The sequence below is a fragment of the Neocloeon triangulifer genome, unplaced genomic scaffold (assembly GCF_031216515.1).
Source record: "Neocloeon triangulifer isolate White Clay Creek 2 clone unplaced genomic scaffold, ASM3121651v1 ptg000014l, whole genome shotgun sequence".
NCBI lineage: Eukaryota > Metazoa > Arthropoda > Insecta > Ephemeroptera > Baetidae > Neocloeon > Neocloeon triangulifer.
This window is the reverse complement of record NW_026775556.1, coordinates 9,755,709-9,776,985: the sequence shown is the minus strand read 5'-3', so window position 1 is coordinate 9,776,985 and position 21,277 is coordinate 9,755,709. Positions and strand designations below refer to the sequence as shown.

The following is a 21,277-nucleotide window of genomic DNA, read 5'->3' as shown; positions in this document are numbered from 1 at the left end:
AGTGCAATAATTTCTTAATTAAATTAAAGATTGAAAATTATGAGCTCAAGAATATCTTGGCTATGCTGGGCAAATTTAAATTTTAAATAATTATTTAAAATATTACACCTCTATTTTATAAAATTATATTAACATAAAGCAAAACAACCTAAATAAGAATAACACCTCTTCCAAAATACAGAGCTCGAAGTAAATTAATTTAAAAATTTGTAATAAATAATTTTACATTTTAATATTCAACTTATTGAAATCATTAATTTAATTATTTATCAAATCAAGAAAACAAATTTAACTAATGAGTAAGCAATATTAAAATTAAATATATGAAATTAAGAAATATAGATAATTCAATTAGTATTGTAGTAAAAAATATTTAAAAATGTGTATGTTCTCTTGTATTTTAACCATAAAATATGATTAAATGAATTTATAATAATTAATAATATAAATTTGCCAAATGCAGCAAGGCGGACTCGAAAGATGAAGATCTTTTACTTATACGTTTGTAAAATTTATAACAAAATACAGAAACGCCGCTTATACACATTAGAATTTGTCGCCTGACAAACAAAAGAAAATCAATTTTCAGGATGTTCTAATTGAGATTCCGCAAACGATCGCACCCACGTCACGAGGACAAATTTTCATGCTCAACACGCCTCCAGAGAGACGAAAAATGCAATTAGCATTCAAAATCCGCGAGCTGCATAAATACTCAGGTCTGCGTGTGTCTCTCCCCGAGACGCAAAATTAAATTTGCATCAGCTCGAGCAAATCCATTAACCCTGAAATAAAACGAGCTTATATACAAATGCATTATTTCGCGGGGCCAACCAGCGTAAGCGGCGGAGACATAATGAGAAAGAGACAGCCAGCAAGAAAGACAAAGCAGAGGAGGCCGAAGATTGCATTTTAAATGGAATTGTTTAGAAAATTGGATTCCGCGTTTTAATAACGCAGGTTTCTCTTCTCCTCGGCTGTCAACCCCCGGCGACGCGGCCCGCCAAAACCTGCCGTCGCCGCGCTGTTTTTATATATTTTTTTTTCATTCCGCTCGGAGAATTATGTACGTTTTCAGCTCGGCGGTGGACGGGGTGCTGCATTTTAATTATGGATCTCGCCCAAGTGCACGCAAAAATTGAATCATTCGCGGCTCCGCCGCTTTCGCGGGTCACTGGCTCGTTTGATTTATTTATTTGATCAACGGCGCAATTAGAGCGTGGGTGCTAAACTCCCCCAGTGCAAACACTCCGCCGGCTGGATTTGCACGTTGGAGCGATTACTCTTGTGTATTTTTGCCCTTGCTCTTCAGAGAAAAAATCAAATTCGCACACCATGGCGTAAAAAACGAAAGCGCAAAATGTGATGTGAAAGAGATTTACGCTCAAAATAAGATTTCAAGTGCTTATTCATTCATGCTGGAACTGAAAAGTTAATAAATGTGAAGCTTATGAGTATCTTTTGAATGTATCATAATATTTACTTTTTTTAATACTATTATAAATCTTACATTATACATTTCTCTAAAATTTGATGATTCCACAAACATTCTGATAGAAATTAGAATCTTATCCTCTTTTCAAATAATGTTAAAATTTTATTTATTTTTTTTTAAATTTTAATCTCTCCATTTAACAAACAGATTTACTTACGCCTTTTGGTGCCTTTTTCTCCTAATATTTTTTTTGGCTATCAACAACTTTTTTTCATTTTTCGCCATTTTTTTCAATAAGATTTTTTTAGTTCGGTAATTAGTAGTTAAATGAAATGCAATATAAAATTAAGGTTTGCTTAGATAATATAACCTGTTTTAATGAAGAAGAATAATCAATTTTCATAATGGCATCAACATTATTTGTCAACTTTGGGGTTGGTCATAGTTGTTGAATAAAAATTATTCTTTAGCACGCTAAATTTGTTCTACAAGATTTATAGCTGCTAAAATTGCTCTCCACTGCCAGCACTCATGTTAGTATTATAAAGATATTTTTATTTTGTGGGCGGGAAAGTTTTTCTTACAGGTAAGGTAATGAGCGCGTCCCCCCCCCCCCCCCCCCGGGGCCATACGAAATAATCTGGAGTACACGTGCGTTGCGAGTGCGTAAATAAATTCACCTGGAAGAGCACTTTGTCTCTCGGCAACTGTGATGCGGTCCTCTCTGCATAACAAACGTGCGGTTGTCTTTAAAGTGGACCGCGTTTCGGGACCTTTCCAGAGGCTTAGAATTTGGAATTTGATGTCACCCATTAATGTTTAAACTGGCAGGAAAAAATTTGAAGTACATGCATCGAGAAACAGATAGAGATAATCATAGCAAAGTTGTTTTTGATTGTTTGTAATATAATATTATTATTTTTTAGTTTTAGGTTTGATTTTATAGATCAGGAGTTTTGAGTGCAAGAAAGGGCCTATCACTACCAATCAAGTAATGAAGGACAAGATAAGTGTCCAGGTAAAAAAATAAAAATCGTAAAACCTGACAAAAAGTACCAACAGCCTTTCAAAAATTGTCTTCAAATTTTCTGTTTATAGAAATGGCTCCTTGCGGTAATTTTTTAATCAAATTTGATTTGGTGTTGAGGCTAATCGATTTTTGTATTTGTACTCGTAGCGAATCATTAAATCATTATAAGTGTTTTAAGAAAGGCCTTTAAAGAAGACACTCGGGGAGACAAATCTGAGAAATGTTGCGCGTGCCCGTAAAAAAACTAGCCGTCGGCACTTTTCGCACCTGCAAATACTTTAATTCCACTTTCATGGCGCGACACGATGTCAGCCAAATGTCACCAGTGTCACCACGGTCGTGTGCCGCAAAAATTCAGCAAAAGATGAGATTCGCACTCACGACGAGTTTACAAACTCGTGGCGAAAAAAGTTGCTCCGAGTGCGCATTAAAATTTAGATGCCGAATTTGCATGAGTACGCCTTGGATATACCGTCGGATTGCGGCGTGGCAGGGGCACTCATTGCATGCATAAACAATCAGATTTCACGCGCCCTCTCCGGCCGAGAGCACAAGAAGGGTCGGAAAGATTCGGACGCGCTCACACACCGGCGGTGGGTTAACCGCAAATAAAAGTTTTATGTCATATTGATTAAGTGGGAAAATGATGCTGCGCCCCCCTTTCTCTCGCAGGGAACGTCGCAGTCCATTTTCATTAAGAGGACCACTAGCTCTCTCTCCCTCTCTCTGGCCACCGCAGTTGGCGTGAGAAAAAAACAACAACTCTCGCGTCGTCTGCGAAACTTTGTCCATTAATTTTTAACGCTGTGAATTAAGAAGTATGGTTGAGTGACACGCTGTTTGCGCTCCATTAATTAGAGTCGTCGTCTCGTGCGAACTGGGAAAAAGCTAAACGTATAACTGCACCGCCTCCAGGTCGCCGCACAAAAGGAAACAGTTTTTTGCTCGAACAAACGCGCGTTTGTTTGAATTTTCTGATGATGAGATAGCGTTTATTTTAGCCAACTAAGTGGCTTTTTCGCTCGCGCTCTGTCAACAGTTTCTCATTTCGCTACGGTTACATCTTTTTTAATTAAAATTTAGCGACCGCGCTGGTAATGAGAGTGTGTTTTGTCGGCGCAGTTTTCCCACTGACAGGGCGCAAGAGAATTAATTCAAATTACGTGGGGAGACTCATTACTCATGTTCAGTATGTAAAATAATTAAATACAAATCAATGAACTCTAAACGTATTTCAAATATAATATTGTATAATTAAATATCACATTTTTATTTTAAATATAAATTTTTGATAATTGTTTGATTTAGCATAATTTTTTTTATTCCGTATTCAATTGAACTTTATAAACTATTTGATTAAACCATTTATTAATATTTTATTTGGAAAAAAATTGTTCAAGAAAAGCACAAAGTTGAATATTTCAATTTTGGAAATTAAAGCATCAATACAACAATATTATATATTTTTTCTATTATTTTACTTGTTTAATTGACATAATGTTTGATGACGTATTTCATTTGCAAATAATTATTATCTTATTAACAAACAATTTGCTTAAACAAAAGGAATTGCTGAACTTATTCTATAATTAACACTTGGAAAATTTAAAACTCGTGTACGTACGACAAAATTATTTAATTGATCTAAATAAAAAAAAATTGTAAACATTTCTCCTCCTTGCATATTTTGATACCATCAATAAAAATTAAAATAAATATTATTTTAAATCTTTAGTCACTTTTTGTGCCTACAAGTAACTAATGTAATTTTGTTATGATTAGAGGCAGGTGGTGGCGGAAGCTCGCGTTGACTGTCGCTATTTTGGCATTGTCAACATAATATGGTCATTATTTGGATTGTTCTTTTACGAGCCAAACACGTCCAGTCGCCATGGATACTCGACGCACAAATTTGATTTGCCGGCACTGCTCTTATTTATTTTCACTCCTCCGAGGCCGCGCAAATTGCTTCAGCCCGATTCTTGCAGATTTAATTATTAAAGAAGGCGAACGGGCCCCTTCGCTTTCTCGTTTTATTTTATATGTTTGCTCTGTTCTTTATTGCGGTCTGCTGGCGAAAAGGCGATCGACTCGCTGCTTTTCCCAGGCTCGGGATAATTTGCTTTTCTATTTACTCTCTCAAGCACCGATAAATAAATCCGCGGTCGAAATATAAATTCTGCTCTGCAGGTGAGTTTTTGCGCAGTCCGCGGCCGTGCGGCGGCATGCAAATAAATACACCAAAGCAGACGCGATTGCGACTCGTGAGAGATTTGCTTTTCCACTTCAGATGCTCTCATTCAATTCCGAACGATAAGTACTTTTTTTGTTTGGGTTTTGTGCGCACATACGGAAAAACAATATTGAAAAAAAGCGTTGTTGAGCCGAAAACTCTCTACTGGAGTCTTTCCGCCGCTTTGTGGATAAACGGAAGCGCTTTTTGGTTTTGGGTCTGTATGAAGTGTTAAAAACTTATTTCATTCTTTAGTGCATTACAAATCACACTTAAATTGTTGTAATAAATTTAATTATGGGCTCAAATATCTTAATTTTATTATGATAGTAAAGTAGATATTATAAAATAAACCTAAACACTATAAAATTGGAGCTTGCCCTCCTCAAGCTCAAAAAGGGCCGACAAGACTTTTTGTCTCGGCATGACCCGAAATGTTATAAAAAAAACTTAAAAAACAAATTACAGGTTTTACAGTTTTACTAACTAAACGGATTACTATGTCGATGATTTTTCTTGTTATCTACAAAGATGACATAATATATTGTGGATTAAAGCTTAGAAAAAAACAAATAAGGAAAAAAATTTGTTAAAAAAATTTTCATTATAATCCTTATTTATTTTCAAAAGTAAGAATAAGACAAATAGGTTTATTTTATTAAATAAATAAGTTTAGCTCATTTAACTAAAAAATAAAATAGTAATAATTATAACAAAAATAATGAACATCTATATCTACGAAACATACTTTTAGACAATTTTAGATTCAAAGTTGTTTTGTGTGCTATTATTCAAACATAAAATGGAAGCAAAAGAAAGGTAAATAATAATACCTTTTATTATTGAGAATTGAGATTTAACTTGCAAATATTTATTTTGTTATTCCCCCATCAAATTCACGATCATGCATGGGCACTAAATCTGTGCTTTATTCTCTCGCCGTCCACGTGATCCATTCACGAGTATGCCATGTAGCCGAGCGAGCGAGCGAACCGAACACAATGCGAGTACATGCAACGGCGTGTAGGGTAGGCAGGCAGACCCGCCGCGCGCGCACCGCACACACAAGTACAATTGAGCACCAACAGTCAACACGTTCGGCTGACGTGCGCGTGCTTTACGGCCGCAAAATATTTCGCCGCCGCGATAAATCATCGGAAAAGAGACTGCTACACCGCTTTTCCTCTTAACGGCTATTTTCGCTCGCGAGCAAAAATGCGGGGTGATATTTATCAGGGCACGAGAGCGCGCGCGGAAGAAATGAAAAAGAAGCGGAGATATTTTATCTTGAAATATATCTTATTGCTGCTGCAGAGAAACTTAATTATTTGTTTTGCGGGAACAGAGTGAACTTTCTGTTAATGATGCTTACCAGATAATTACATAGATTGAACAGTAATTTATGCGAACACAGATTTGAAAATTCAATTAAAGGGGCCTAATTATATTTAATTGTAAAATATTTTTAAATTTATGCAATACATAAACATAAGAGCAAAAGCATGTGGTTATTTTCAATATTTTCCAAATCTTTTATTTCCAGCAGAAAATCGAATAACCATAAGATTCGTATTCAATTTAATACAGTTCAATATCTGTAATCATCGCATATACATGAAAACAATATGACTCGTCTACAGTATTCTTTAGATATTGTGTAGCAATGTATATTATCAATAAGTATGATTTATATTAAAAAAAATAGTTTTAATAATTTCGCTATTAAAGCTTCTACCGTTTGGATGATATAAACTATATTTGCTGTTAAAAAAAATTAGTTGAAGTTATAAAATTATTATTAAAGAATTAAAAAAAAAATGAATGAAAATTTTTAAAAATAATATATATAAAAAAAATTGTAAAATGCTATTCATATTTTTATAAATATATAAAATTGTAAACATCTGCTTAAGAGATTATTTTCTTATTTTCAACAGTGGCGCTAGATCCTTTTATCAAATAATTTTAGGGCATGCACAAAAAGGTCCCAAAGCGGTGTTTAAGGTAAAAAGCTGTCACTTTTGGTGGCGCCTACAAACGCAAAAGAGACAAAGTGGCATTAGTATCATGAAGTCTGCGGAAAAAATCACGATACGGATCGGTCAAAGCGCACTTGGAAAATCATTAGCTGCCTTTCGGTTTGTTTGCTGGTGTGGGCGGCGGTGCCTTTGAGGGCCGCAAACATGCATAATGACAACACCAGACGCTGCGACCTACGCGAGTCAATAAGCGATGAATATTTTAAACAGCGGGTCATTAGTGTTGATAATGCCGGCACTAACGAGCTCCATCTCCAACTGGGGCAGAAGCAAAAACGAGCGAGTTCGAGCGGAATTCACTGGACCGGCAAAGAACGAACCGCCCTCGGTGACAACAACACACAAAACTCGGCCTTCTTGCCGTCGTCACTCCATTATGCTTAATCCACCGCCGCGACGAGTTATTGTCAGTGTTTCGCCAATTTATTGCCCTCTCTTCACGCATCTTGATTCTGCTTATGACTTTTTGCTCCGAATTTCCTCTTCTGCTCTTTGCTCCTTGGCTTTTCCGGCTCTGCGGTCTTATTTGTATGAGGCGCATAACTTTTGATACCGTCAACTTTTTGTATCTCCCTGGCAGGGGGGAAAGCACAGAGAGAAATATCCAGTTTTTTGTTTTCTAATTATTGGAGTATTTGCGAATGGCCTCAAATGAAATCAATTTCAAAATGTAAAAAAGTACTGAAATTAAAATTTTACAAATCATACGCTTTTCCTTTCACAAACAAAATATCTGAATTCATTTTGAGCCAGTTGTTTACATAATTAATCCCATCAACGATTTTTTACACCCAAACTGGCACCGGCACAAAGTGGGAATTTTTTTTTAATTCAACATCTCCAAAGCAAACACTCATTACACGCTTTTGACATTTCGCTAAATAAACAAATTGCGCTCTGATTCATTTCACAGCTGAGCACATTTACTTTGAAATAGATACTGCGGATGTTTTTGGTTCCGACTGATTTTGCCGGCTCGTTAAATCAGAGCACAGCGTGTAGTGGAGAGTTTGGTGAATTTTATTCCGCAGCGCAGGTTGGCGGGGCTGCCTAGTTAGGCAACCACAACAAGCGTGCGTGCCCGACAAAAAGCCTAACTTTCCCGGCTGCTTGCCGACAAAACGAATATGATTCCATTTGTCAAAGACCGCCGCCGCCACCGCGCGCCACTTTTCTGAATAGATTATCGCTAAAAGGGTTCACCCGGTGGCTGCCTTCTATCGTGTCTTTTATCGCCGCGGAAAGAGCGAAACCAATTTGTTATAAACGCATGTGGCTCTCTCCCGTTTATTCGCGTGTCAAGCGTTCATCAAAGCTTGGAAAATTGAAAAGCCAACATTATTAGAGAGCTCCAATCATTGCGCAGACATTTAAATTGATTAATTAACAGGCAACAGAGAAAAAATACAGGAATTTGATTAATTCGGTTAAGAATTTTGATTTAAACGGAGACAATGATTGAATTTATTAAAATTAAAAGTATAAATTTGTTTTGATAGATTTCTTTAAGCGTAAATGCAAATGCAAATCATAATTTCTATTTCCTGTTTCATTTTATTTTTGGACAGCCAACGATGGGTGGATTGCTATTTATTATTTTAATAAAATAAATAAAAATGAAATCCTTTCAAGAACGACCTCTAATAAAAAAATTCATCCTTTTTTGATACTTACACTGAAAACCCTATATAAAAGGCTTTATTGCCGCCCCCATAGCAATAAACCATAATATTGTATGTATTTAGCAACAATTTGTAAACACCGCATGAAGGCACTAAAGATTCCAACATGATTATAGCAAGAAGAATAATAATTTTTTTTCTGACAGGTTCAAATTTTTTTTTTTATCAAATATCATAAAATTTTACTCACAATTTTGGTATTTCCTTAGAAAACTGGCAATTAAGCGCAATAATGTAATATTAACAATAAGATTTTGAACCGTGTCTAATTTTCCAATAACAATTTATTGAGGAGAGATCCGCTCTCAGATTTGAAGATGAACTACTCAAGGGGGCATATTAAATCAAAATTTATTGCGTGGATATCTTGAATCGGTTTATTTGGGAAGCCAAGATCAATGTTTCAAAGCTTAATGCCGCACCCGTGTATCTCTCGGTTGAGGCATTTCCACCTCCTCCAGGTCATAATTAAGATTTACAGAAACCTCAGCGACGAGAGGCAATAACTCAGAGCCGAGACGCGGTGGTTCCGTTTTGGCTCGACTCTCGGTTAGTTGGCACGCAGGAATAAATTTGGCAGCGGACAGGTAAAACGCCCAGAGAGCCAGCCAGCTCGGACCGTATATATCGTTGATAAAGTCGAGCACACTCACAGACTCTCTCGGCGAAAAGAGAGGAGTTGGAGCCGGGAAAGAGAAAGGCCGGTGTAACAAAGTTGGATACGCGGCTCGCATGCTAGCACTAGTTGGCTCTCGGAAACAATCGTATTGAATAAACTTTTTCCATCACAACTCGTGCAAGGTGTGACCCGCGTACAGATAGACACGCACACGGCCTGGGACCAACTTGGGCCAATTCAATAAACTGCTGCCGGCGCTCACTTTGACTGACGCCAATGACGCCTGCCGCAGTTCATTTTAATCACACTACACTCTCCGCCCAAAGTGAGCCAGTCTATCTGAGCAAACGAAACAAACTGCCGCAGAGGAAACTTTCTGGCAAAATGACGATTGGAGCTAGGCAGCTTTGATGTTGGTTTTTGGGAGTGTTTAAGTAAGTGAGTCAATCTGAATCAAACTCACCTGAAATTCCATCGTAGGTCCACCACTCTTCCCAGCTTGCGTAGACAGCTGGAACATATTTAAATGCATCGGTCAATATTTTGTAAGCGATCGATTAGGAAAATAAAACTTGTAATGATTAAATTTAATAGATGCAAAAATTAATCTAATTTCTAATTTACATTTTTGTTTATTGTTTTTTTTTATATACTTTAATTGACGATATTAAGAAAGATTGCCATATATAATCAAGTGCTACTTCTTTCAATGCCACATAATTATTGTAATGTAATGTGATTTATGACAAGTAAAATGAGTTTTGTGACACCTTCAAGTGACTTCTGTCCAGTATTTTAGTTTGTAGATCCGAGTTTCATGATTCTTTTACTAGCTACATACAATTTTACTCAATTATAAAATATTAAAATTTCATCTGAAACAAACTGAAAACTACGAAAATAAATTGAAATATGTTCCGAACGAAAAAAAAAACGTAAAATTTAATTTCATATTTTCTCAAAGTCCAGTCGACGCATTTTCTTACGACAATTTGGCTATGTATCTATCATTTGAAAAAAAATAATGTATTAATGCAATAAATAAAGCTTCAAGTAAGAGAAAATGGTTCAATTTAGCATCTTTTTATCTAGCAATTCCCTGCTGTTCTGAATGCAAATGTGGTTTTTACAGTCGCAAATTGAAACGTAACAAGACATATTTTCGATACGCGTCGTTCCCATCCCTTTGTGCAAAATTGTAGCTGCTAGGGATGCAGCAGTGAATGGGAAATCCACGCCATAATCAATACAAATTCTGTGGAAAAAGAGACACATTTTTCATCTTCCCGCGGCGATTTATCCGCTGTACTGTGCGCGCACGGATGAAGGGAAATTTTCTCTCAGCAGCGGGTCAGTCTCAGCGGCGCTCGTGGCTGCCGCTGTACATATTTCATGCAAGTAATGTGTATTTCAACCGGCTTGTCTATTTTTTAAAGATAAATTTTTATGCATGTAAGAAAAGGAGCTGCTTTTGTGTGCAGCGGATACAGTACAGCTTCATCATGCGGAGTGAACGCTACTTTTTATGCCGTCATTTGGCATAAATAGTAGGTCAGTCGGATCGGCAGCGCCTCGCTGGCGCCTCGGGATGCGACTCTCGGGCGCCCAGCCTCCGATCTAACCACTCATAAAAACTCGCATCTGCCCTTGCGACTATCAGATTAGCGTTGCCGTCGTCCAAAAACTATCTACCCTTTGCGGCATGCCAGAGTACTTTTGACACACACGAGACAAGAGACAGAGAGATAAAATGGAAAAGTAGTACTTCCAAACTTGCGGTAAAAACCAAATAAAAACCGAACACTTAATCCATTGTAATGTAGAGGAAAAAACAGAATTTTTATCACGAGCTAAATTGAGTAAGCATTAGCAAATTAAAATAATTAAAACTTAATTATTAATGAAATTGGAGTTAAGCGGAAATTTTTTTTCCATAAAATGGCAGACCATTTGTTCCCAGTTCTGATAATAAAATTGTAAAGGAAAAAATTTGGTTCATCCACTCGCTATTCTGTATTTCTCTGTTCAATTTGTACATTTCAGTTCGTGAATATCCATCAAGCAGCTCTTTTTTTTAGAGCGTGCATATTGAAAATCCATTTAATTAAAACTAAAAGGTAGAAATTCAGACGCGGTCAAAAGTCAGGGCCATAAAAAGTGGGGCCATTAGCGAATTGGCTCTAGGGTAGATGGCCTAGCAATTAGCCGTGGGCAAACACTGAGGGATTTTAATTACACTTTTAATGTGGGCGAGCAGCACACACACAGCTCTCGAGGAATAAATAATGCTCGCGTGCGCCGTGATGAACTGCGAGTTCGCACGAGCGAGCCGAAAGGCGAATAGAAAACACGAACGGACGCGTTAACAGAAACATCAAACCGCACAGGCCCGTCGCTCGCTCGCAAATCACCAGCTCCTTAAGATCACCGTTTCAAAGCCCATTGTGAGCGCCTAATCGATTGGGACCCACCCACGCTAATACTTATTTTCACGCAACGCCAACGTTTGAAATCCCTCATTGCAAAACTTTTGCTACACCAAACTGAATTGAAAGTGTTACATCACTCCTGACCGACAGCTCCGATTTTTTACACTTGGGTGGCAGGAGTGATATAAATAAAATATATTTCATAGAATTAATTATTACAAGTTATTATGTTTTTTAAAATGCAGCTTATAAATATAAGTTGTTTTAATACGTAAATATTTTGTTGTTTTTCAAAAAATTATTAATAGTATTTTGCATTATTATTTTATTTATTCACATATATAAATAATTTTGTATAAGACGCCTTATTATTTTTTTATATGTTCATTTCTTGCAAATTTTGATTTAAAAATAAAACGATAAAAAGTTTAGCTTAAAGAATCAAAATTTATTTATTAATTAATGCACATAAATTTTAAAGTTGATTTATCATCACTTTTAATGTAAATAAAATCTTTTGTGGAAAGCATAGAGGCCACTTTATTGATTATAATTGAGACAGTGCTATAAAAATTTACACAATTTTAAATATTCATAATTTTTATCATTTAATCAATAAGCATTCAGCTACGCTCTGATGAATTTGATTAACTTCAGTAATCAGATACAACTTTGCACCCGCACAAGTGCGTTTTTCGCGTGCAAATTTGATTTAGATTTCGCGATGCGTGCATGGTGTGCTTTGCGAAAAGTGTAATGACAGAGGTGTGTGTTTGCGTTCACTTGTAATTCACGCGGCGCGAGACAAAGGCAAACATGCAAACAAACAAACAAACACACAAACATGCAAACAAACGCACTATTTGCGTACGCTAACTTATCTTGCGAGCAAAATCTTGGCTGTCGCCGCCGAATAACTTTCGCATTCTCTCGACTTGCCGACGAGAGATGCGGGACCGAGCGGGAATTAGACTGCTTCCTCACGGTCTTACAAGGTAGAGAGGAAACTGCGAGTGAAAGGGAACTCGTTTAAATTCACAATGATTCCGGAAACTGCAAAGGAGGAACTTCATTTCAAGACTCTCCACCCGCGTGCGGTTTTCAGTTTCACGCTGAATTTCCACGAATAATGTGATGATTTTGAAATAAGATATGGAAACTTTTAGCACAAAACATGATATTTAATTATTTCTGTGGAATTAAAGAAAAGATATAATAGAATTTAGGTGAACAAAATTCTCAAGCTTGTTATTAGCTTGAATTATTGCATTGCGTTTGTCTTTTACGCATCAATAAAGAAAAATCAAAATTTTTCGCACAGACCGTTTGAGGTAAAAATAGTAGATCAAATATGATTTAAAAAAAATTTTCCTAAATCAGGAATCATTTCATTTTGATTTTTTATTTCATTTAGATCAATTTTATTAAGATGTATAGAAAATTTGCATTTCTTCGTTGAAAATTTATTATTTTTAGGAACAAAAAGCTCCAGTCAAGAAAAACTTAATTGCAACTTAATTTTGTTGAGTTTAAACAAAAAAATAAATTACTTCAGCTAAAGACAAAAAAAAATTATAATATAACAATAATCGGTTAAAAATTCTCCTGATAAAAAAATATTTATGAATTCCTCATTGGGCATACTGCATACTATTAAATGGCAATTTATGTGATCCACCTATTTTCCTGTTCCCTTCTTTAAGATATTTTAATTTTTGCTTTTTTAGTATCGTTATAACTTATAACATCGCCTTTCTCCTAGTACATTGTTAAATATTTATTAATCATGAATCATGATGAAAAACTAAAACTAAAATAAAAATTATAATTAATATTATAAAAGCATTTCTCTTATGTCGGTTATTTCTCTGTAATAATTGGACAAAATTCACCAAAATTTGATAACGAGCACGCTGTTTTCCCTAACTAAATCGATCTTTTGTCTGCAAATAATGGCCTATCAAGCCGTTTTTCCTTCGCGAGCGAAAAGAAAAACCAAAGACGGAATTTCCGAGAAATGCCTTTGCCGACATCCTCGTCGGCTTTTCCTTTGGCCTCGCGCATAATGAGCGGCGTGTGTTGGTATTTGCAAATAATAACACACACAGAGGCTGACGTGCAAAGTGCCTGCACGACCTCAAAACGAAACACACCTCGGCGGCAAAAATGCAAAGCGCCAGGAAAACGTGCAGAAAGAAAAGAAAGAAGAAGAAGAAGTGCATCGTTCATTCATCGTCGAGTCGGCACAGGCATTATCCTGGTAATAGCGTGCTTGGAAGCATTTACCTGCGCGAGCACCACGCCCCGACCGTTTCGCCATCGTCAAAAGTTAGTTTTTGCATTCACTAGTCGGATGATAATTTAGAATTCTCGCCGCCGTCGGCCGCGAGAACGAGCGACCCCGCCCCGCCGGATTTTTATTATGCAAAGTGTCCGCGCTTTTTCAGCACGCGGAAAATCAATCTCGGCGAAAGAGAGAGAAAAAGAGAGTGAGAGCCAAATTTATTATTTCCTTCCACGTGAATAAAATTTGAGTGCGCGCCGGTCCTCTCTTCCACGAGAGTCCTCGGCGTGTGTCCCGTTTTACATAAAAGAGAGATATTTCCCGTGGATATAACGGCGGATTTTTCGTAAATCTTCCTCTCTTTCTCCTCGGCTATTCATAACTAGCTCATTATTTTTTAAGTGGAATGAGAAAGAAGCGGAGAGTTTGCCTTTAACTATCGCTCTCATCCCCTTGTTATTGGTTCCGAATGAAAGAATTTTTCTTTTTGCATAAGCCGTCGCTTGCCGCTGCTGCAAAATTGTTTTATTTACTACCTTGGCTTACCATTGATGGGAATGATTATACACTAAAAATTTAATAATAACTTGAAAACAATGTATTATACAGTATTATAATTAAAAATAAAAAATAATGCTGATTTGAACAGGATTTGAGAATTACACCAAGTTGATTTTAGATTATTATTTTTTTTAATAAATAATATTTTTTTTATTGTTGTCGTTTATTTGTCTAAATTGATTATTTGTAATCTTTAACTTTTTAAATCAATAGACTAAAAAAATAAAACTCAATTTTAATAGTTCAGTATCACTTCTTTATAGTAAATTTAAATATATGTACTGTTTACTATATAAAATATATTATAAAATATCACTATCTGTGATGAAGGGCGAAATGAATATTAATTATGATATAGGATTGTCGACTTTACATTATATTTTAGATAACGAACAAGAAAAATTTATTCTACGATATATAGTGCATTTAAAATAGTGCTATAAATATATACGTAAAAAGAAAATGATGTTAAATATTATTAACGCAAAAAATTCAAAATTATTGAAAATTTTCTTTGATCGCATTGAATTGATTCTATTGTAATATTAATTATAACTGCGTAAAACAAAATCTAATTGCAAAGAAGGTTGATTGAGTGCAAAATATTTTCCTGAGCAAGCGCCATTCAAATAACTAATTTAACTCAAGAAACATTACTAAAAAAGGAGTGTAATAATTTGAACATTATTGTGCGCTTGATGAAGCCAGTAATTTTTTCTCAATGGGGCTTGATTTTTGTATAAAAATTGAAGAATTTAGCTTTCTCCAAGTGGGCGCAAATTCTCATAAGCCTTAAAAGGTTTATAAAGAAAGAATTGATATAAATAATTTTTCCATTTCTCCTAAAATTGATCTGCTTTTTAATGAAATCAACATATTGAAAGTGAAAGTTTGTGTATTTTTTTTTTTAGTTGCAAATTATTTTTTGTCTATTTTGTTAAATGCAACATAAAATCTGAGCCAGCCATAAATTACAGCAAATTTCATCATATGCAGACTATGAGGGAGCTATAGGTGTGGTATTAGGGGTATATGTGTGGCATAAACAGTTACATGGTCATCACCGTCAGCGTGGCGAATGCATGCTCTAGGCCCGATAACCGCTGCGGTAATCACTTTGATACAAACGGCCTAGCCGATAAGAAACTTCTCCGCTTGCAAATTATTGGTTCTCTCCTGCGCTCGCTATCGCTTTTAATAAGGCCGACTGTTTCACCCCCGCTCGCTCGCTCGCTCGTTGCCGCTAATTTATGGTCATCATCCACGCGTGCTATTTTTGTAATCAATTCCCGCCGCCGTCGCTGTTTGCAGCACCGCTAGCTGCGGCCCGTGTGTTAGTTAACTCAATTAATTCCGACCGCAGATATTTATGTCTGCATTTCGTAGAGAGGTGCATGCAAGCCGAACGAGCGAGAGCGGGATTAAATTTAGCGACTGCTTTATCTAAAAACGACTTTGATTTAGTGCGCGGCTGAAACTTATGCTTATGAAGCGTAGGTGCGCAACGATCCTGCAAATAATGTAGATTTAGTGCACACTGCATTTTTTTTTCAACTATTAATCACTTTGTATAAACAAATGTATAATTAATTAATGATATGATAGTTTTAGTTTAATTTACATTCAATTTGATTTTATAATGTATTATATTTTCCATTCAAAGTTTTAGTATTGGCCTAATTTTTAATACTTTATTATTTTCAAATATTTAGATTATCCAGTCTTTCATCTACTTATTGATATATATTTCGAAACAAATTCTTTTTATCACTTCAACTCTAGTAGTTTTACGGGTCTCTCTAATAAAATGTCTTAATTCCCTCAATTCATGAATTTATCAATGCCCAAAATGAATTTCAAGAATGAAGACGAGGTAAAATCAAACATACAAAATAAAAATGTATGGTATTTTAAATAAATAATATATGATACATTGATTTCAATAAATTTAAATTTTTGCCTGCCTGACTTTTGCAAAGTCTAGGGCGTTGTCAGGTCTCTGACAGCATAAGAGACAAAACCACGGACAAGCAAAGAGGAGACACGCTGGACACCGGTCGATTAAAATCCCATTTGCATGGCACGCATTCTGCGTCGGCCACGCGCGAAACTCATCAGGCGGAAATGCATCCGTGGAAATTCCAGGACCCTTTGTGCTGCTTTAGGTGGTCGTGTGCGTTTTTCGCAAAGTCCGCCGTGAGGGCTTATCCGAGCGAGGGATGTCGGGAGCGGTCTTATCTGCAGGCACGTGACACACACCCCGAGCGCGGCTCTCTCACGTAGCCCCTGCAATATTTACCGCCGGGCCGGCCCTTTTTAAGTGATTGACCATGAATATTTCATGAATCAAAGCAAATGAAATCACACACAAAGAAACGAGTCCCGATTGGGTTTGTCAAATCACCGAAATGTGCGCGTCTATTTTTGTTAGAGGGGTGACGCGCGCTGCTCCCCAATTGACGTTGATGGCACCCTCAGACCCAGCATTTTATTGCCTGACGGCCACATTAGTTGCTGGGTTATGTGGCGCGTGTAGCTTTGCCAACTTTGAAAACTCTTTTCACTCTTTATTTGAGAGGTCTTTTTCATTTATAAATGAACCATTGATACAAGATTTTACCAGGGCTCTAATTGTGTAAGAGGAATTTAATATTATATTTTAGTCTTATCAAATTAGACCCCAGCAGAAAAAGATTTAAAATAAATTATTTAATTTATAAAATATTATTTAAAAAATACTTTAAAAATCGTCATCAAAATAAAAATAAAAAATTCTAAGCGCCACCAGATAAAATTATTTGAATATCTAAAATTCCTTCATTATGATTAAGAATTATACAATATTAAATATATTTTAAAATTTAAACATTTGAACACATTAATACTTATGCAATAATAAGGAGTAAACCATTTCTTTTTTTTCAATTGTCCGATATTACCAAGAATAAATAATGAAATAATATCAAAATTTGCTTGAGTATTATATTTTTAAAATATTTTGTGGGATTCAAACTATAACCAATAATGTCATACGTAGCGTATACAGTTGTTGATATTTTTATAAAATTTGATTAACATTAAATAATTTTACACTTTTTCTTATAATTTCTAAAAAAAAAGCTATTTTTATATAATATTAATACGTAAATTTAAAGTTAAGGAGAATTTTTAGTGCCTTTTCTTTTCGGATACCCAGAAACGGCCGAAACGCACAGACTTTCACCAGTATTGGTGGGAAGAGAACTTTGAGTGATAAATACCAAAAATTTTGACAAGCACACTCAGTTTGGTTGCACGAGAATTTCACAGGAATCCGTTTAGCCTCAAGCACTGTTAAAATTATGTATCTAGTGGTAAGCGTTGCTCTCAATGATAGACAAACACACAAACTCGTAGCTGAAAGCGTGCACGTATGTAACATATGCACAGAGATAGAGTTGTACAGCTGAAAATAGTCCACGGGGGAATTGTGCGTTAGCATGAGTGCCGAGTTATTTTTGCTCTAAGGGTAATTGAATTCCCTCTCGAATTTCATGATGAAAGTGAATTCACCATGAAAATGTAATTTGGATTCGAACCAGCATTGGCATATACATGAAAATTTGACCAATTAGGAAATTAGGATGGTCTTTGACATCTGTTGTATTAGATAAAAATTATTTATATTCAATAAATATAATCCGTTAATTATAATGTGTTAAAAAAGGAAAAACCTCGCCGTGTTTTTAATAAAAACACTGTATTTATTTGAACATATAAATTTAAAATTTTTAATTTTTATATTTTTTTTTATAAAAATCTTTTTTAGAGAAAATTATTGAAAAAGTTTCGTTCTAAAATCACACTACTTGTCTGTGTTAAAAACATTTGCTTCTTATGACCTGTTAAATTCTTTATATCAAAAGATATGTTCATCAATTTGCCTCTATAGTGACTAAATTGACCCCTCAAATGAATGCTAAATTACTCAGAAATAACAATTTAAAGAATCAACTCCGCCACTTTCACATTTTTTTTTTAAACTGCTCCAGTAGGAAAGCAATTCAAAGAGTCAGCATTTTGTTTTTAATTACTAATACAAAGTTCATCAAGAGATTTAACTTTTATTTCAAAATTGTGTGTTTACAAGAATTTACGTTTTGCGCCCTTTTAATTAATCTTGATCTTATTAACGTCTTTTATAATTAAGTATTTGAAAGCAACGGTAAATTATTTTTTTATATAAATTATGAAATTCAATCTAAAAATTTGTGCGTTACCAGTAAGTTGAACACTAAGAACTAAATACTAAAACATTTTGAAATTTGTATGAGTAAATTTTGGCCGGGGAAATCAACTACTGCAACTAACCAATTCATAAAAATTTACACAAAATTTTTTAGCAGCATTCTAAATTCAATCATACACTTGTATTAAAAACAAAAAATCATTAAAAAAATCTAATTAAAATATTTTTCCCTAATAATTACGAGATGTAATTCTCTTTGAATTTTTTTATTGGATTTTATATAAAAATAAAGGAGTAATATAAAGAAGAAGAAAAAAATTCAGACAGCTTTAATTATTGAAGAAATGGCTATTTTGCTATTAAAATTAGGCGCTCCGCCACATCAAAGTGCGATGCGTGATTAAAAGCGCAGTCCGTCCCTAGCGACTCATTCACACCGGCGGCGCGCTAAGTGGGTAAGAAGAGCAGAGCGAGGCACACAGGCTGAAGAGCAGTCAGCCAGCGGTCCTCGACGCGATCTCGGCGTGCCAACCGCACTCAACGTGCTACTCACCAGAGGCCAAAATGCAGAGCAGGGCGGCAAGGAAGACGGGCCGCGGCGCCATCGGGACGAGCGGCGCCAAGAGCGGCGCCGTCGAGTCAGTAGTGGTGCCACCGCCGGCCGAGCAGAACTGACTGACTCGGGCAGAACGAGTCCTCCGGAGCGAGCGGCGAGAGGGGCGGTCCTGATTGGCCCGGCACAGGGCAAAGGGGTGGTCCCGCGCACCCCCGTGTCAATCACACGCTCGCACACCACCGCAGGCTTTTATTTTTTCATTATTGGGTTATTGTTGGACAAAAAAGAGGCCACAAATTCACTTTCCGCCTATTAATTTTCAAAACTGTTGCTCACATATTTTAGATCAATTTTTTCCTTAATCCCGCTGGTGGGCGCCTGCGTTTGCTTTTTTTTTTTGCTTCTAAGTTGGGTTGTGTGGGATTTGATAGGTTTTTTTTCCGACAAAGCCCAGTCGGTGCCGCGTGCGCTTCCTTTTGCTCGTGATTGTGTTTGCGCGCACGTTGATTAGGTTTATTGGCGTGGGATTTCGTCGCGGTAGCTTTGCTGGCTTTCCGAAGCAGTTTGTCCACGGACGAGTGCGTGTTTTACATTCGACAAATGCGGCGCCGGTGTCGTGTTATTGTTTTTGTGCGACTTCGACGCCAATTCCTGAAAGAGGGAAAGTTTTTCCACCAGCACTCAATTGTTTTCGGGCACGAAAATCGAGCAACTCTTTGTATTCGAACCGTGCTTTGTGTCCGGGAAACTTTATCAAATTGAATAAATATCTAATCTTTTTGTTTGTCCGCAAAGTTATTTAATGATTTTACATGGAATCAATCAATTTATTACAAATTTATAATAGCCATGAAAAGGGGAAATTTAAAATTTAAAAATCCTGTTATTTCTTCATTATTAAATATATTATCCTTTTGAAATTATTAGGAAATAAATCGATCATTTGCATGTTCACATCGCTCAATTTTTTTTAAGGCGTGTGCACATAGTATTTTTGAGTTCATCTTCTCAAGTTTTACTAGATTTGTTTAAAACTATAACACTGACCAGATTCTTATTATATTTTATTGTTAATTCAGTTTCAAAACATTAGTGGAAATTGAAATACTTTAAAAATATCACAATACTGGTTAAAATTTATTTTACAAATTAAAGAGAAAACGAATCTAAATTGTAGTGTTAGTTCTTTGATAAATTTTCTTATTATTTTTTAGCAAGGGAAAAATTTGCATTCATTGCCTTTCAACAACTCCCCTATCATTCTCAAGTAATAAAAAGAACCACAGCCGCAAACACCGTCAATGTCGTCATAATGCATTTCTTCAACAGTAATACCAGCCCCGCTGAATTCTCTCAGATAAGAAATCTGAAATTAAAAAAATTTCAAAAATTTACTTTCAGTGATCAAAATATATACTTTTTCCTTCAGCGACTCGTAGTCATCAAATGCCTGCCAAACACGCCCATAATAAAAATAATTCTGAGTTTCATTATTACGGACCACAGTAACATTTTTTTCCCGTAATGACGTACAAACCTTGAGACAGAATCATAATTATTAAGATATTTTTATTTTTATTATCTCACGTCAGAGTATGAGGTGTAAGGTGGCTTGATTAATGGATTGTAATTAAACACAGATCCAATTTTGTTAAACTTTGAATCCACAAGCTCAAAATAGAGAGTCTTTGCTGACAAGCCGAGCAATATTTTCTTCAGCACCATCTGGTCGTTATTTAACTTTTTCTTTATCTCATCCATTATGTCCCTCTGCAGTTTTGAATAAGTAAATAGAGGAACATTTTCAAATGAGTATTTTAACCATTCTTTTCAAGCTGAATGGAAAATTCACTAGCACGGACCAATATCCCTCCTGTTTATAAGCTTCAAAGACAAAATAATCGACGTAGCTCACAGATGGGCTATAAATGTTTCCTAAGATTCCATTTAATTACTTGCATTATAATATTTTAATAGCAAAATTAAAAATTAAATAAACCAGCTGAGAAAGGCATCGCAGAGTTTGCTATGCTCGTATAGTAAAAAATCAGTTTTCTGATTGGCCTCAGTGCGTCTGATAATTCTCTGAGAAAGTTCAGAAGTCGCTCCTTGTCCCCAGTAAAAAATCCAAAACATTGCTCCTGCAAGATATTGATATAAAATTACAAGCCATGAAGAAAA

The 21,277-nt window shown here is 35.7% G+C and overlaps 1 protein-coding gene and 1 long non-coding RNA gene across 2 annotated transcripts in view; both read right to left on the bottom strand.

Annotated features, from left to right (window-relative positions):
* LOC132200326 (carbonic anhydrase-related protein 10) overlaps window positions 1–19,231 on the bottom strand; it is a 30,040-nt gene extending 10,809 nt beyond the window's left edge. Inside the window, exons 1-2 of the mRNA XM_059625716.1 lie at window positions 19,094–19,231; window positions 9,502–9,549 (exon numbers count right to left, since the gene is read on the bottom strand). Coding sequence (XP_059481699.1) covers window positions 9,502–9,549; window positions 19,094–19,145 — 100 coding nt within the window. The 5' untranslated portion in view covers window positions 19,146–19,231. The remainder of the gene's footprint in view (window positions 1–9,501; window positions 9,550–19,093) is intronic.
* A 1,315-nt stretch (window positions 19,232–20,546) lies between these two features.
* Window positions 20,547–21,031, bottom strand: LOC132201475 (uncharacterized). Its single transcript, XR_009442284.1, has 3 exons — window positions 20,919–21,031; window positions 20,684–20,866; window positions 20,547–20,633 (listed from the first exon to the last, which is right to left on the bottom strand). It is a non-coding gene; the product is annotated as an uncharacterized LOC132201475 (long non-coding RNA).
* Between the last annotated feature and the right edge of the window lie 246 nt (window positions 21,032–21,277).